Source organism: Euleptes europaea, chromosome 4 (genome assembly GCF_029931775.1).
Source record: "Euleptes europaea isolate rEulEur1 chromosome 4, rEulEur1.hap1, whole genome shotgun sequence".
NCBI lineage: Eukaryota > Metazoa > Chordata > Lepidosauria > Squamata > Sphaerodactylidae > Euleptes > Euleptes europaea.
In genome coordinates, this window is record NC_079315.1 from 105535051 (window position 1) to 105551906 (window position 16856).

At 43.3% G+C, this 16856-nt stretch overlaps 1 protein-coding gene across 1 annotated transcript in view; it reads right to left on the reverse strand.

Moving 5' to 3' along the window:
- Positions 1 to 1118: 1118 nt before the first annotated feature.
- SPEF2 (sperm flagellar 2) overlaps positions 1119 to 16856 on the reverse strand; it is a 116266-nt gene continuing 100528 nt past the window's right edge. The window contains exons 33-38 of the mRNA XM_056848228.1: positions 15270 to 15362; positions 13796 to 13975; positions 11740 to 11982; positions 10606 to 10728; positions 2108 to 2259; positions 1119 to 1196 (exon numbers count right to left, since the gene is read on the reverse strand). Of these exons, the coding sequence (XP_056704206.1) occupies positions 2155 to 2259; positions 10606 to 10728; positions 11740 to 11982; positions 13796 to 13975; positions 15270 to 15362 (744 nt within the window). The 3' untranslated portion in view covers positions 1119 to 1196; positions 2108 to 2154. The remainder of the gene's footprint in view (positions 1197 to 2107; positions 2260 to 10605; positions 10729 to 11739; positions 11983 to 13795; positions 13976 to 15269; positions 15363 to 16856) is intronic.

A 16856-nucleotide genomic window follows, 5' to 3' on the forward strand; every position in this document is an offset into this window, starting at 1 on the left:
GCCTTTTTTATAAATGGGTGTTACATTGGCCATTCTCCAGTCCTCTGGTACAGAGGCTGGTCAAAGGGGCATATTACATATCTTTGTTAGAAGTTCAGCAATTTCCCATTTGAGTTCTTGAAAAACTCTAGGATGAATACCGTCTGGTCCCTGTGACGTGTTAAGTTTGCAGTTTGTCTAGACGTTCTAGGACTTCCTGCCTTGTTACCACTATTTACCTCAGTTCCTCATTTTCCCCTCTCCAAAATCTATGTTCAGGAGAAGGACTCTGCCGTGTATCTTCAACAGTGAAGACAGATAAGAATTCATTTAGTTTTTCAGCAATCGCTTTATCCTCCCTTACAGTTCCTTTACTCCCATTGTCATCCAATGGTTCAACTGCTTCCCTAGCTGGTTTCCTACTCCTAATATAATTAAATAATTTCTTATTGTTTGTTTTGATGTGTTTAGCAATATGCCCCTCAATCTTTTTTGCATCTCTAATTTTCTGCTTGCATTTCCTTTGTGCAAGTTTGTGTTTGCTTCTGTTTGCCTCGTTTGGGCAAACCTTCCAGCCTCTGAAGGAAGACTTTTTTCTCTAATTGCTTCCTTCACCTTACCCGTTAGCCATGGTGGTGACCTCTTGGACTTATTACTACCTTTCCTGACCTGCAGTATACAAGCTAGCTGAGCCTCTAGTAATGTGGACTTGAGTAATCCCCTTGAGTAACCAAGCCTTTTCAAGAGATTTATCCCTCCTAACTGTTCCTTTCAACTTCCTCTTTACCAGTTTTCTCATTTTAGAGAAGTTTCCTCTTTTAAAGTCAAAGGTAATTGTGTGACATTTCCCAGTCACTTTCCCACTTGCATATAAATTAAACTTGATGCCATTGTGATCACAGTAAGAGGTAGAAAAGCTCTTATTGTTTTCAGCCCTATTTGTGAAGAACAATCTGAACTATTTGGCTGAAATAACCAATCTGCTTACATTAAATAAACTTTTATTTAAAATAGAGGGTTAATACAAAACATAACCATGGTAGTTAAAGGGTACAGTTCCGTAACAGAGTAAGGTCTCAGAAAAACTATTTTTGCTGTAGCAAAAGTAAATTCCAGGGTTTCTCCCCCATCCCTGCTAATTAACTTCTTTATAAGATGATGGCTTCTCCGTTCATTGGCTGAGTTTGTTCGATTCTCTGCAGATACATTTTAAAATCCTACAGGAACAAAATGTTGAAACTGTTATACTGCAATCCTGAAAACCCTTTCCTGGGTGTAAGCTCAATTGGCTAGACCAGAGTGGGATTCTGAGTAGACTTGTTTTGAACTGCTACCTCAGAAGGGTAAGATCGTTTAGTTACCACTGAGGTAGACTGGAGCGGATTATCCAATCAACCACCAGAAATGTACACCTCATACATATTGCTTGTAACACTCAGGTTACAATCTTATGTGATTTCAACTAACATCCCATCATATGGTAGAAAACGGCCATTGGAGTAATGTTCTATGAAATACCCCTAAGAAGAAATGAAAACATTTCTAATTGTTTTGTATAATGCTAGTATCATATACACTGAGCATTACTAAAGTAACATGGTTGCATTTTTCCCACTTAGCTTGTAATTTTCTATCTGTGTTACCAACTTGACCAATTCCATTAATAATGAGCATGCTTTAAATTATAGAATTGCTGTATGCAAAAAAGCATATGAGGTAATGTTCCAAAAATGTAATTCGCATTAGTCCAAGCATCATGTGCGATTAAAGCAATTAATTACGAATTATATTTACAACTAAGTTTCTCTTATCTAGATTCTATCATACACAGCTCTATGACTTAAAAATCTATCAGTTTAGGATTCTGTTATTTCTAGATTTGCAATTTAAAATTCTATCATATCCAGATTTAAAACTTAAAATGTTATCAGTTTAAGACACAGACTTATGACTTAAAATTCTATCCTATCTTATGTGGCTTCAGAACTTAAGATTCTATCTTATCTAGTTTTACAACTTAAAATTCGATTTGTCTTAACTAGAACGACACAGAATACAACTTCCATGGTGGTAAAATGAAGCAAAACAAAGACTGTCAGTTTGCGCAAACACCAACCAATCACTCTACCTTTCTTGATGTACATTTTAAGAGTTGTATTTTGGGGGCAAATCCTATTACTTTAATGCTTTAATACACGTAATATACGTGTTCCATTTGATCGGCCCTCGCGTTTGCTGGAGATTGACACATGGTACCGTTTCATCGCTGCTGAAAATGTTCTGTAAAAAAACCAGACAGTAAAGCAAAACAAAACAAAAAGCCCTCGCCTTTGCTACTGGCCATTGCTGGCAACCAGAAGGGAAAATGAGATTGCAGAGGTTGGGAGAGCACAGATAATAAAAGATAATACATAAGAATAAAAGATAATACATAAGAATAAAAGATAATACATAAGAATAAAAGATAAAATAAAAGAAATAAATAAAAATGAAAAGATAATACATAAAAATTATGGACCTTAGAAAGCAACAAGGATTTTTAAAGAGAGGATGCCTGGCTTGGCTCTAGGGTAGGTAGCCTGAGGGAAACTCACTTTGGTGGGGGAGGTACAAACTGGCAGTGATGTCATAGCGACCCCAGCACCACTCTACCATTCACCCTAAACTCTATGGTTTAACCACAGAATTTTGGCCAAATGCTAGAGCGTCTCCTGATGTGATGACATCATTTCTGGTTAGTGCTGGGAATGACGTCTTTGCATTTCTCCCTCCATTTCTCCTCACAGTTTTCTCCTGCTGCCCCGCTGAGTGGCGGCAGGTAGAGCCAGTGGGGAGCAGGAGGTTTCCTGCCAAAGGAGAAGAAACTAACTGGTGGTAATGGAGAAGGTTGAGGCAGGACTGAAAAAGCAAGAGGGAAGCTGGTTAAGAACATGTTTTGTTTTATTTATTTTATTAGTTTTAAAATTCCAGTTGGCGCCTTCAACATAAAATACCAATGACGGGGATAACCAGTCAAGAGTGGGAGGAGAGAAATGGAAGGGAAGGCAGAAACAAAAATACCAAGGAACAATTGAGGGAATAGGAATAAGGGTATGGATAGGGAGGTCAGCTAAGATGTCACTGTTGCTACCTCAACCATAGGCCTGGCAGAACATCTCAGTCTTTCAGGCCCTGCAGAACTAAGCCAGGTCCTGCAGGGCCCGGGTCTTGCTTGATAGAGAGTTCCACCATGCTGGGGCCAGAGCTGGAAAGGCTCAGGCTCTGGTTGAGGACAGCAGGATGCTTCTTGGGCCAGGGACCACCAATAGGTTATTACTAGCCGAGTGCAACTGTCTTTGGGAGGGTGTATTGGGAGAGGTGGTCCCGCCTCCCTTGCTGGAAAAGGGAGGATACTGTCCTGAATTCATGGAGAGACATGGGGAAGCCAGACATGGGTCTGGAGACAGGAGAGGGAAAAGGCGACACCAGGGCCAGAAATAGGACAAATGGGATTAGTCAAGAAAGGACAAATGGGGTTAGTCAGGATCTGCACATGTGAACGGTAGGGTTGCCAGGTCCCTCTTCACCACCGGTGGGAAGTTTTTAGGGCAGAGCCTGAGGAGGGCAGGGTTTGGGGAGAGACTTCAATGCCATAAAGTCCAGTTGCCAATGCGGCCATTTTCTCCAGGTGAACTGATCTCTATCTGGAGATCAGTTGTAATAGCAGGAGATCTTCTGCTATTACCTGGATGCTGGCAACCCCTAGTGAACAGAGACATGGCTGAGGTCATGGGAAAGCAGGTATGCACTCACTTTCGGTGAAGGAGAGCAAGAACCAATCTAGGCATGGGGAGGGCAATCCATGTGTCTTTATTTATATGCCCGTTCCATTCATGTATAAAGGAGATGGCGGAGGCTCTTGTTTATTACAGAAAACGAAGCTAAACCCTCCCCTTGCTTTACCTCAGTAAACTATTTTTTCTTCCAATACTGGAACTGAGGCAGCTTAAAACAAGCTTAAAGTGAAAAAGTGTAGTGGAATTAAGTGAGGAAAAAGGACGACTAACTCCCTACACCTGCATGCTATTTGGGGTTATAAACTAGAGCCCCCAAAACATCTGCTTTACACATGAATGTGGATTCCCCATCATTTCTAGTTTGTCTTTAAAAGGTGTGTGTGTGAAAAGGAAAGATGCAGTGGGAGGGCAAGGGAAGGAAAAGGCAAAAGGGGCAGAAAGTGATAGGGAAGGATTTGTGGCAAGGCTTTTTTGAGACATGCGTATGTATGAAAGAGAGGATGTTTGATGAGTGTGAATGAATACATGGAGGCTTGAGTAATTTGGGATGCATTCGTGGGTGTGACACGAAAGGATCTTCATGAACATGACAGCCAGCATGGTGTAGTGGTTAAGAGCGGTGGTTTGGAGCGGTGGACTCTGACCTGGAGAACCGGGTTTGATTCCCCACTCCTCCACATGAGCGGCGGAGACTAATCTGGTGAACTGGATTTGTTTCCCCGCTCCTACACACGAAGCCAGATGGGTGACCTTGGGCAAGTGACAGCTCTCTCAGAACTCTCTCAGCCCCACCTACCTCACAGGGTGTCTATTGTGGGGAGGGGGAGGGAGGTGATTGTATGCTGGTTCGATTCTGGCTTAAGTGGTAGAGAAAGTCGGCATATAAAAACCAACCTTCTTCTACATAAGTGTTAGTGAAGGAGTAATTATGGACCCATACCATTCTGGTGATAGGGCAGTGTGTGTGAGAGAAGTGGGATTGAGTCCAGTGGACCAACACATAACTGATAAATGCTGACAGCACCTTTTTACATGCATTTACCCCAACATGGGTTCAGTGCTGCACGCACATAGGCTCTAACCTCATGATTGGGAAAACAGAGTTGCACTTACCTGTAACTGCTGTTCATGTAGTGGTCTTCTGTGCAGGCACACATGGAAACTGCGCTTGTGGGACTGCACAGAAGCCACGATGATGAACATCGGAAAACCAGTGCTCCTGGTCATAAGAATGAAGCCTAAACATGTGTGTGTTGTGAACACATTGGGGCAAATGTGAGTAGGTAAATACAGGGCATGCTCCATCCTGGTCATCCAAATGGCTTGACTCTGCACATGGACATGTTGTATGTACATGGTTAGTGAGCGACTGAAGTAGAACCAAGTGAGCTCAACAAGAGTTTGAGTGGTGGGCGTGCATGTATAAATACACGCACATCTGTGCCATGCGGCGTCTGAGGGTTTCAATTCTGCCAAGGTTGGTACAAATGAACACTATGGATTTCTTACTAACCATTCAGCATGGGTGTTTCCTAGTAACCCGACTGCTTTCACATACCAGTTTCTATTTATCAGTCCCTCCTGATAAACAGGCAGTTCTACTTCAGATATAACTGAAAAGCAAACCCTAGTTTTCAAAAATAAAAAAATAAGCTGTTGTTTCAATCAGTGGGGATGACTCAGAACGGAGAGAAATTAGTTTCAAAGAAAAACTCCATTTCAAGCAACTGGTTATTAAGAATGAACTCCAATATTTGGGTGACTCACTTCTCCCCCATACATCATGACCAATCTCTTAGAGGTTTTTGACACTCTCTTCCAGAGAACCCTAGGGTTCCTGGAAGTAGTGTTATGAGATGATCAGCAATGGAGAACAACCCTCCCTGAAACGGATAATTCACAACTGCACCAGAGTTTTGTACCGAGAACTTTTGGTTCCTTCAAGATGACGGTGAGGTCCAGCACCCTAATGGAACTAAATGTGTACATTAGAACTTTGCCCAGAATCCTTTGCAATGTGTACCAGGAGAGATCAGTGATGATGAAGGATTAACACATGAACACATAGAATCATAGAGTTGGAAGGGATCACCAGGGTCATCTAGTCCAACCCCCTGCACAATGCAGGAAATTCACAACTACCTCCCCCCCAAAAAAATCACACAAGGTTGGAAGAGACCACAAGGGCCATCCAGTCCAACCTCCTGCCTTGCAGGATCCCACAACTAAAGCACTCCTGACAGATGGCCATCCAACCTCTGCTTAAAGACCTCCAAAGACGGGGACTCCACCACCCTCCGAGGCAGCACATTCCACCGTCGAACAGCCCTCACCGTCAGAAAGTTCTTCCTAATGTTTAGGTGGAAACGCTTTTCTCTTAGTTTAAATCCATTACTCCGTGTCCCAGTCTCTGGAGCAACAGAGAACAAGCTAGTTCCCTCATCAACATGACATCCCTTCAAATATTTAAACATGATTATCATGTCACCCTTAACTGTCTCTTCTCCAGACTAAACAAACCCAGCTCCTTAAGTCTTTCCTCATAGGGCATGGATTCCAGACCTCTGACCATTCTGGTCGCCCTCCTCTGGACACGCTCCAACTTGTCAACATCCTTCTTAAATTGTGGAGGCCAAAACTGGACACAGTATTCCAAGTGAGGTCTGACCAATGCAGAATACAGTGGTAGTATTACTTTCTTTGATCTAGACACAATGCTCCTATTGATGCAGCCCAGAATTGCATTGGCCTTCTTAGCCGCCATATCACATGAAACTGCCTTATACTGAATCAGACCATTGGTCCATCAAAGTCAGTATTGTCTACTCAGACTGGCAGCGGCTCTCCAGGGTCCCAGGTAGAGGTCATTCACATCACCTCCTTGCCTAGTTCCTTTAACTGGAGATGCCAGGGATTGAACCTGGGACTTTCTGCATGCCAAGCAGATGCTCTACCACTGAGCCACAGGCCCTCCCTCAGATCAACTCAATGTGACCGAAAACCACTGATTCAGGGTATGAGATCTCTTGGATGCCTTAATTGAATCTGAAAGAAGTTCAGATAAGCACACCCACCGATTCAGGTAAAAGCAAGGGCGGGGTAGGGTGGTAGTGGCGTTTTTTGGCTATTTTAAAACAAATGAAACCAGAGCACCCAAGTAAGGACAGCCACCTCTGTTCTCTCCCTATCTTATGTTATCGGATTCTGCTGTTTGAAGCATATTTTCTCTCAGTCAAGCTCTGATACCAGCAGGGCTGGGAGAAAATGCTGAACAAAATGGCATGCAGAGACCTAAAGGGTACGTTATCTCCCCTAACCTGCATACACAGACCCCCACATCCCCTGCTGTCCTGCCTCAGGGACCCAGAAAAGGTGGGGAAATCTTATTGACATGTCGATGTACCAACTCCCTGTGCCTGCTGGGTAAGAACACTGTTTTTACAACCTATGGCTGAAATTTGTTTCCCACTGATACCAACGAAAACGACTTTAGCAGCTTAATTTCCTATTGTGAATGAAGGGTATTGAAATCACAGAACATCCACATCAATGGCTGACAAAATACAATAAACAGACAAGACAGGGGGAAGAATTCAAGAAGTAACACTGGGGCTAGGAGGGCAGGGGAGAAAATAATGCAGCGGTTCAAAAAAGGATTTGCGAAACAGGTCGGTCTCAGGAAGGGGCCAAAGAGAGGAGAGCAACACAGTTAAGCCTTACATGAACCAATCTACTAGAACTTTTAAAAAATGAAGCATAACTAAAGATTTACAGTCTAGATTTTGGGCTCCCCTTGAACCAAGTTCAAGGCATCTATGGTGGTCACAAAGAAATACCATCAGGCCCTAAGTACAAATTAAATGGAGACTTTGATTTTTATTCAGAGCTGATATTGTATCGAAATAAAGCTTGATTGACTGATTGGTTAAATGGAGAAATATAGGGAGGGACAGCTGACCGAAATCTACCTGTGCCTTTACGGTAATATGTGGCTAATAAAAATCTGGGATGTGTTCAATAGCATTTGTATTGGCATTTTTCTTCCTCCTTGCTCTGTTTCATTGGCTGTCGCTCAGAATTCCCTCAATCTTGTGTGCATGTGGGGTAGAGGGCATATGTCTACAATCACACCACACTATTTATGTTTTCAATTACATTTGATGGGGAGATATGGGGCAGATGTGGCTCGGTAACGCTTAAGTGTCTCTCCGAGACTTAAATTTGCTTAATTGTCATTTCCTTTTCACCAGAAAACTCTGAGAACTTTATTTCTGTGAGAATTCTCATCAAACTAGAATAACCCAGATTTTCTTGGGGGGGGGGGAACCATAACAGTTAAAGTGATATGAGCTTTCGAGAGTCAAAACTCCCTTTGTCAGAGAGCTTTGACTCTCAAAAGCTCATACTCCCAAAAACTCTAAGGTGCAACTGGACTCGAATCTTGCAGGCCAAGACGGCTAGCCTCTGAAGTTAAAGTCATGTAAGACTGAAATAATTTTGCTACATAGATATGCCTTTCAAATGCTAGGAAAATACCACATTCCAGACAACCCCGGCACTTCCTCGAGACATTTGCATCGCAAATGCAACGACTGTGCCTTTATTGATCTGTAAACCGACTGTATGGAAACAGGTCTTTCTCACGGTGGGGATCTTGGAACAAACTTATGTCACAAAAGGCAGCATAAAGAATTGCTGTAATCATGAATATTACTAGGTTTTTGGGCCAGGTATAAACAGCTGTCCACTGTATGAGTTATAAAGCAGGCAGGCCAGCTGGCCACAAACGCATGGCTATTAGGTAGGGTTAAGTACCCTAAGGTCAGGAATACATCTTGATGACATCTTTATGACTGGGATACCTTGATCAGTGCACCACAGCAGGCAAGAAAACCAACATCTCCCCATTCAAGAGGGTTTTATAAAAGAAAAAAAAACATAAATTTTCAGATTTATTGAAGCCTAAAATTGGAAAGGAAAACATGTATGGTGTTCATACAAGTAAACTTTATATAACCGCCACTTTTACTCAGTCATAAAGATTGTAACACTGACATATATTTGTATATCTGTATAATGGTATAATTGCTTTCTGGATTTTAATGGATTTAGACCACTGAAAAAGGCCACATGGCCGAAACACGCTTGGTCTTAATTTTGGTCTAATTGTCTGGCTGTAATTTTGCGTCTAATTGTGTTTTATGTTAATATTTATAATAGAAATACAGAGGCTATAGTAGGGCTGTATACAAGTTGTTGATTTTTGTCTGTAATAAATTCATTATATATAATTACAGAAGATGAACTTAGTTTTGGCCATCATGTAGGTTTGTTCTTGACCTTAAGGTAAAGGTCCCCTGTGCAAGCACCGGGTCATTCCTGACCCATGGGGTGACATCACATCCCGACGTTTACTAGGCAGACGTTGTTTATGGGGTGTTTTGCCAGTGCCTTCCCCAGACATCTTCCCTTTACCCAGCAAGCTGGGTACTCATTTTACTGACCTCGGAAGGATGGAAGGCTGATTTCAACCTTCAGCCGGCTACCTGAAACCAACTTCAGCTGGGACTGAATTCAGGTCGTGAGCAGAGCTTGGACTGCAGTACTCAAGGTTAACTCAGCCTTCCATCCTTCCGAGGTCAGTAAAATGAGTACCAGCTTGCTGGGGGCAAAGAGAAGATGACTGGAGAAGGCACTGGCAAACCACCCCGTAAAACAAAAGTCTGCCTAGTAAACATCGGGATGTGACGTCACCCCGTGGGTCAGGAATGACCCGATGCTTGCACAGGGGACCTTTACCTTTTAGTAGGTAGGGAAGCCAGCTCCAGGTTGGGAAATACCTGGAGATTTTGGGGGTGGAGTTTGAGGATGGCAGGGTTTGGAGAGGGGAGGGACTTTAATGCCATTGAGTCCAATTGCCAACGCACCCATTTTCTCCTGGGGAACTGATCTATGTCACCTGGAGATCAGTTGTAATAGCAAATCTCCAGCTACCTCCTGGAGTTTGGCAACCCTACTACTAGGCCGTGTTGGGCTTGGTGGATCACAAATAGTGCACGGCTTGCCTAAAAGTCAAGACCCGACCCACAAAGGAGCCAACCTTGTTCAGCAACATGCTGCATTCTCCACGGCTGCCGCCAGTTTCACTAGTGACAATGCCTTTAACCTTGCTGCCCTCCATTTATCTTGCCAGTGGTTTCTGAATAACAAAACAGCTCTGCAAGGTTTACTTTTGTTTTTCTTAAAGTAAAAAAAACACACATTTGTTGTGGTTTGGAAAGAACCTCACCCTGGAACCTGGGCGTAAGCAGGTTCTAACACTGTGCCCTGATTTTTCAAGAACAATGTCAGCCCCACCCTGACTTGACTGTCATAAGGTACTTGGCCACTAGAGTTGCCAGCTCTGGGTTAGGAAATACCTGGAGATTTTGGTGATGGGGCCTGGGGAGGGCAGGGTTTGGGGAGGGTATAATGTCAAGGAGGCCACCCTCCAAAGCAGCCATTTTCTCCAGGGGAAACTGATCTGTCACCTGGAGATCAACTGTAATTGCGGGAGATATCCAGGTGCCACCTGGAAGTTGGCAACCCTACTGGCCACCCAAGATCTCCAAAACTGGAGAGTGAAAAACCATGCCTAGTTGGTACTGTGACCATCTATCCACACACCATACAAGCAGCTGAACAGAGAGGAAAAGAATTCTAGCAGCACCTCCTCCTTAACATTTAACTAAACGTATGAGTCTGGTCTCTATACATGGGAAAGGCTACACTCTCCCCATACCCTTTTATATTTGCAGAGTTTTTAAAATGTTCCAGATACGTGTGCACCTACACAAAAAAGGGTACTTACAGGAAGTTTGTAATCCTGGTAGTTTTTAACCAAGTCTTGAATGAAGGGATGCTTCAGAAGTAGCGCCACAGTGATGGGTTCCAAATCCTCAGAGCCAAGCTCCTTGTATATTTTAATGAAGTGCTTTAAAAGAAGGAGAAGAAGAGTTGGTTTTTATACCCCACTTTTTCTCTACCTTTAAGGAGTCTCAAAGCGGTTTACAATCACCTTGCCTTCCTCTCCCCACAACAGACACCTTGTGAGGCAGGTGGGGCTGAGAGAGTTCTGAGAGAACTGTAACTGGCCCAAGGTTACCCAGCAGGCTACATGTGGAGGAGTGGGGAACCATACCTGGTTCTCCAGATTAGTCTGCTGCTCATGCAGAGGAGTGGGGAATCAAACCTGGTTCTCCAGATTAGAGTCCGCCGCTCTTAACCACACCAATTCCTTGCTTGATTAGAAAAGAGAACAAACCTCTGTATGGTTGTTCTGGTGATTGTGACTTTGCTTTAGGGCTGTTGAAAAAAAATAAATTTGGTAAAATTCGGATTCGGCAAAATTCAGCCCGTTTTAATTCAGGAAATGCCAAAGTCCTAACACCTTAACCACAACACTCTGCTGCCTCTCAGTAAGTAAAACTGTTGGCTCTTAGTGAATCAATACAAAGTTTTTGCAAGCTACATCTGGCCCAGGGGTCACCAATTTCACCCTTCCTGAAAAAAAGAAATTGATAACCTAATCCTAGAAATCCAGTTGACCTGCTAAGGCGCAAACAGTGGGTTGGGTCTCTGACCCACACTGATGGGTTTCTCCCTTTCCTGCAGGTTCAAAACAGTAGCCTGAGTATATTTCAGAAGCAGTATAAGATCGTTCCGAGCAGGCTGCCGTTCGCTGGCCAAAATTAAGCAACACCATTTCCTTTTAATTTTGGGCAGTGTATTCAACCTTGAGTTGGCTACATGATGAGCTAAGTTTGGCTTTCGGGTCATAAACTGTGTGTAGGCCTGCTTTTAAGTATACCAATCAAAAGTTTAGGCTACATGTAATGGGAGCCACTATGGTGTAGAAGTTACAGTGTCAGGCATGGGTTCAAAATAAGAGTGGAATATGTAAAAAAAAGAAAAAGGCAGTGGAAGTATTGATGGGTCAACCAACCTCATAATTATCCTCTCTCGTCAGATAGTCACTAAATCTATGGTTGTCCTCTGCTTCGACTGTTTCATGTTGAAACACTCTGAGTAGGGTAGGCAGAGAAATTATTCCTTCGTTGGTGTAAAGTTCATCTTCATCTTCTTTTTCCTTCTCTTCTTCCTCCTCCTCCACTTCTTCCCCACCTTCCTCCTCCTCAGCCAGCTCATCACGTTCATCAATAATCAGATGTTCAGTAGCAGAAGTGAACTGCAAAGAGTAACACATGGCAATGGCTTTTGTAGTACACTTGATCGCTTACCGCGACCAACTGATGGTTCCTCAACGACCCGAGAAGTATTCGGCTGTCCTCAACCATGGGCAAGGCATTTTTGGCTCTGGCACCGGCCTGGTGGAACTCTTTGTCTAGTGAGACCTTGGCCCTGCGGGATTTGGCAGAGTTCTGCAGGGTCTGTAAGACTGAGATCTTCCGCCAGGCCTATGGTTGAGGGCAGCAACAGTTTCCATCGTAGCTGGCCTCCCTTCCCCCTCCTTCATCTGGTTAGATGAGATCTTCGAAATAAATTGGGGGATCCGACTGCCTTTGACTGCCTTTACTGTGGACTGGCCGCTGACCACTGTGCCCATGAAATGGGCGCTGTCAGTTTTTAGAGTTGATTTTAGTATTAAGGGTTTTAATGGGTCAAACTGTTCCTATTTATTTATAACGTGTAATGGGTTTTACGATGTAACCCGCTCTGAGCCCTGGACAGAGCGGGATATAAAACCAAAGATAAATAAATAAATAATAAAAATACCAGTGTCTGGGTGATATCTCTTAGGTGGGGCTGAGGCCAGGGCCTTGAAGTGTGTATGCTTGACAGGGAAAACAGTTTCAGAGGTGGGACATAGACTGGACCCACACTGCTGTTCTGCTCTGCTTTGGCTTTCAAATCGAATTTTTTTTTTTTGAGGATCCACATGATAATGTCCTTCAATTGTTCACTCTCTACAGCTCACCCTACTTTGCTGCAATAAATCCTGAAGAATCAAAGTGGGCTAGTACACTGTCTGGACAAAAAGATACACATATTTGACCCTCCTGCCCACATTAGTGCCATTTTACTGCCATCCTCCCCTCACACCCATTATTACCACCCTGTACCACTGGAGGGTTTTTTTTTGTCCAGTAAAAAAAACTGACATTTGCTACATGACTATAGCATTATATCGCTATAGTGACACAGCAACTTCTGGTTTTTAAAAAAAACTGAGGGCAAGTCCTCCAGTAGCATGAGCGAACATGACAGGCAAGAGAGAATAACCCAGGAATGTGTAGGAATACCTCCACAATGATGCTTTGATCCTACAGCAAATGCCTTTGTACACATCCCAACTAATTTTGTATCTAAACATCACTAAACAACAGGAGGATCCTTTTTGTAGGACTGCCCTACTGCATCTTCAACAATCAGGTTTTTTTTTAAAGACAACTGTCTGTCTCCCGCTGGACAAATAGAGGCTTGTGAACATGGCAATTTTCATTTTCATAAATATCTTCTGTGAGTGTTTTCGTCCTGTCTATCTACTTTGCTACTTTATTTCTTTGAAGGCATGTCTGCATTAGACATCACTCTTACGCTAAACAAAACGGGGAATTTTCCTGTTGATATTTCTAAAAAATGCTGTTATTTTCATCAAGTTTAATAAAAGCCAACTTCATTTTTGCCCTGATCACTTTGAAAGGAAACTCCGATGCTGAGTCAAACCGAAGTAGCACATCCTATCGACTGGAGCAGAACATTCTGTACAGAGATGCTCTGAAGCACGCGTTAGCACCGCTTTAAAGATCAGATGTGGTTTCAAAGAAAGACAGACAAATCATGAGTGGACCACCCTAAAACAGAAACCCATAAAGGGTGATTAAGAGCCAATTTGTGCCATTAACACTTTTCGTTTGGCACAGTGACAACACTGACCCAGCTGGACATGGAAGTGCTTTGAGATCCCCACTTTCAGGAATAAGAACCTCCCTGCTATCCTCAATTAGCACCAAGAATTATCATCGATAATAACAATTTACCACACGGGGAACGGGAGTGTGCATCTCTTTTTTCCTGTGGATGTACATTCCTGTAGCGACGCTGAGGGCCCGATAGACACCGTCGACAGCATCGGGATGAGAGGCAAAATACAGCAACATTTTAGTGTAGTCCAGCAGAGGCTGATCTTTTGGGCGGCCAGCAAACAACGTGAATAAAAACTGTTAAACAAGAGATGCTTTGGTTAATTGATGCCAAGGGTACTTAACCGTTTTAACAATCTGAGTGAGCAGAACCTGCGGGAAGTGTCTGCGCAGTGCCAAGGCCATCTGATCTTTTCAAGCACGGGAGAAAGAATCTCCATGCTGGGGAAAGCATACATTGCAGCAAGTGTAGGTGGCAATCGGCACCGGCTGTACTTTGGGGGAATGCATTCCAGTTCTGACTCTTTAATGTGGCCTGAGGGGAATCTGACTGCAGTTGTCTTCTGGAGTGGCTTCCATGTCAGTCCCAGGATGTTTTGGGACATATACAAACTTAGATTCACATGTCTGGATTTTCTTATGTGTTTAAAAGACCACCTTTATGGGAATTCTACCATGAATACATAGAGCTGCCTTCTACTGAGTCACACCCTTGGCCCATCAAAGTATCACCTACTCAGACTGGCAGCAGCTCTCCAGGGCCTCAGGCAGAGGTCTTTCACATCACTTACTTGCCTGGTCCCTTCAACTGGAGATGCCGAGGATTGAACCTGGGACCTTCTGCATGCCAAGAAGATGCTCTAACACTGAGCCACAGCCCTTCTACACCTTGTGCAGTATGTAAATGCACCAGGAAGCTCGTGCAATGATTGGATGTTCTTGTACTTCCTGGGAGCAGTTTAGGATCCACTATCCAGGTCTATGTGAACAGAGTGAAAGAAGCACATTTGATACTCCTGGTTTAACTTTGGTGGGGATGGGCCATGAGGAACAACCTTCTGGCTTACTACAGAAAGACAGCAACAGCTGAGTTCCATCTAGGTTGACTTTCCCCCTCTTCTTTCTGCAGGTATTTAACCTGGGTGGGACAAGAGGCACGAGCCCTTGGCCACAAGCCAAAGGGCTCTTGACCCTGAGGTCTTACCTTGGGCCTCACACCTGAGACCTGCAATAATCAGTTTCTTGGACCCAGGCTATTCCAGATGTGTTTGGTTTTGTTTGCATGTCTTTGTACATTGAATTTTTTTCTGTGTTATAAGCCAGTTTGGGTGCCTCTAGGGAAAAAAGCTTCCTAAAAATGCTTAAATGAACACTTTGGATTGAGTTGTTAAGTCAAGTAAATTTCTAATAGTTTCTGCTACTGAAAAATGCCATACTTTTTTTTGGGGGGGGGGGGGAGATATCAAGTTTTCTAACTTCTTCAAAGACACAATCCAACACAGAGCAAGGCATGCTCAGGCCTACTGAAATAAATGATCTTAAGTACTGTTAACTCTGATAGGACCATGGCCTGTGAATTCTGGATATTTACCTTTATAAGGTGCTCCTGCCGGTTGAATGGTAAGGGTTCGGTTGGACTTTCTGGAATGACAAGATCCTCGCTGCCTTTAAACCAGAGGCCAGCCTAAAAAGAGCACACATTTATCCTTTATTATTCTGTGCATATCTGTATTTGTATTTTCCGGCTTCCAAATACCATAAAATCTGTTAGGAGTTCATGGCTTGGTTCTGATATTTTTAAAACATCCCTGTTTGCCTTTTATTTACAATTAACACATCAAGTTGCATGGTACTGAGCTAGATCTTACTTTAATGATATTGTTCACATGGCCAATTCAGCCCTGAACAACGTCACACTGAGATCAAAATAAGAAAAAAGAAAAAGTAACTATCTAACTAGCCCATAAAGAAATTAATATTTTTAAATCTTAATTGTCTGGGAAAGAAATTTGGCGACTGCCAATGTAATATTAAAATCCACCCCCTCCTAAAAGAACCCTCAGATTATCCAGTTTGGAGACAGATTCCCAATTAAAAGGCTTTATCCATCTGTCTCTAGCCTCGCTGAGCAAGTCACAGCTGAACAAGGAATGCTGAAGAGTGTCTGTTTAGCCAGAACCACACTGACACACTGACTGAAGCGGGTCAGTGCCTTTCGAGTGACTAAGCTCTTAGAATTGACCCCTTCCTGAGAAGTGGTATGATATCTAGTCTGATTTAGTTCAAGGTATCTAATTCACACTCTAGAATAATATATTTGTAAAGCCATACATACCACAGTGTCATGATGGCTGCCAACTTGGAAGGGCTTAAGAGGGGAGTGGACATGTTCAAGGAGGATAGGGCTATTGATGGCTACTAGTAAAAATGGAAACTAGTCATGATGTAGGGTTGCCAGCTCCGGAATCGGAAATACCTGGAGATTGGGGGGGGGGCGGAGCGGAGGGACTTCAATGTCATAGAGTCCAATTGCCAAAGTGGCCATTTTCTCCTGGTGAACTGATCTCTATCGGCTGGAGATCAGTTGTAATAGCAGGAGATCTCCAGCTAGTACCTGGAGGTTGGCAACTCTATCATGATGCGTACCTATTCTCTCCTGGATCAGGGGAGCATGCCTATTATATTAGGTGCTGTGGAACATAGGCAGGATAATGCTGCTGCAGTCGTCCTGTTTGGGGGCTTCCTAGAGACACCCAGTTGGCCACTGTGTGAACAGACTGCTGGGCTTGATGGGCCTTGCTCTGATCCAGCATGGCCTTTCTTATGTTAGATAATCTGCATGAAATAGGGGTTGTAGAATGGAAGGGAACTGGGTGAGATTGCATGAAGAAGCTGACTGGATCCAGCGCATCTTCTATTAAGAGTTTTCCATTAGGTTTTTCAGAATGCTGCACCGTTCCTTTCTGAACAAAGCTTTTTAACCTGGATGCACTGCTTTTTACTGATTCCATGGTATTGCCGTATACATCCTTTTCAGACTATTATAATAATGACTCATAAAATGAACCCATCTTCCTTTCAAAGTATGAGTCAGTGATTCTGCTTCTGAAAGCAGAGAAAAATAATTCAAGAACCGTGGATGATGAAAAGAGACGGCTGGTTTCAGTTGCACTGGCAA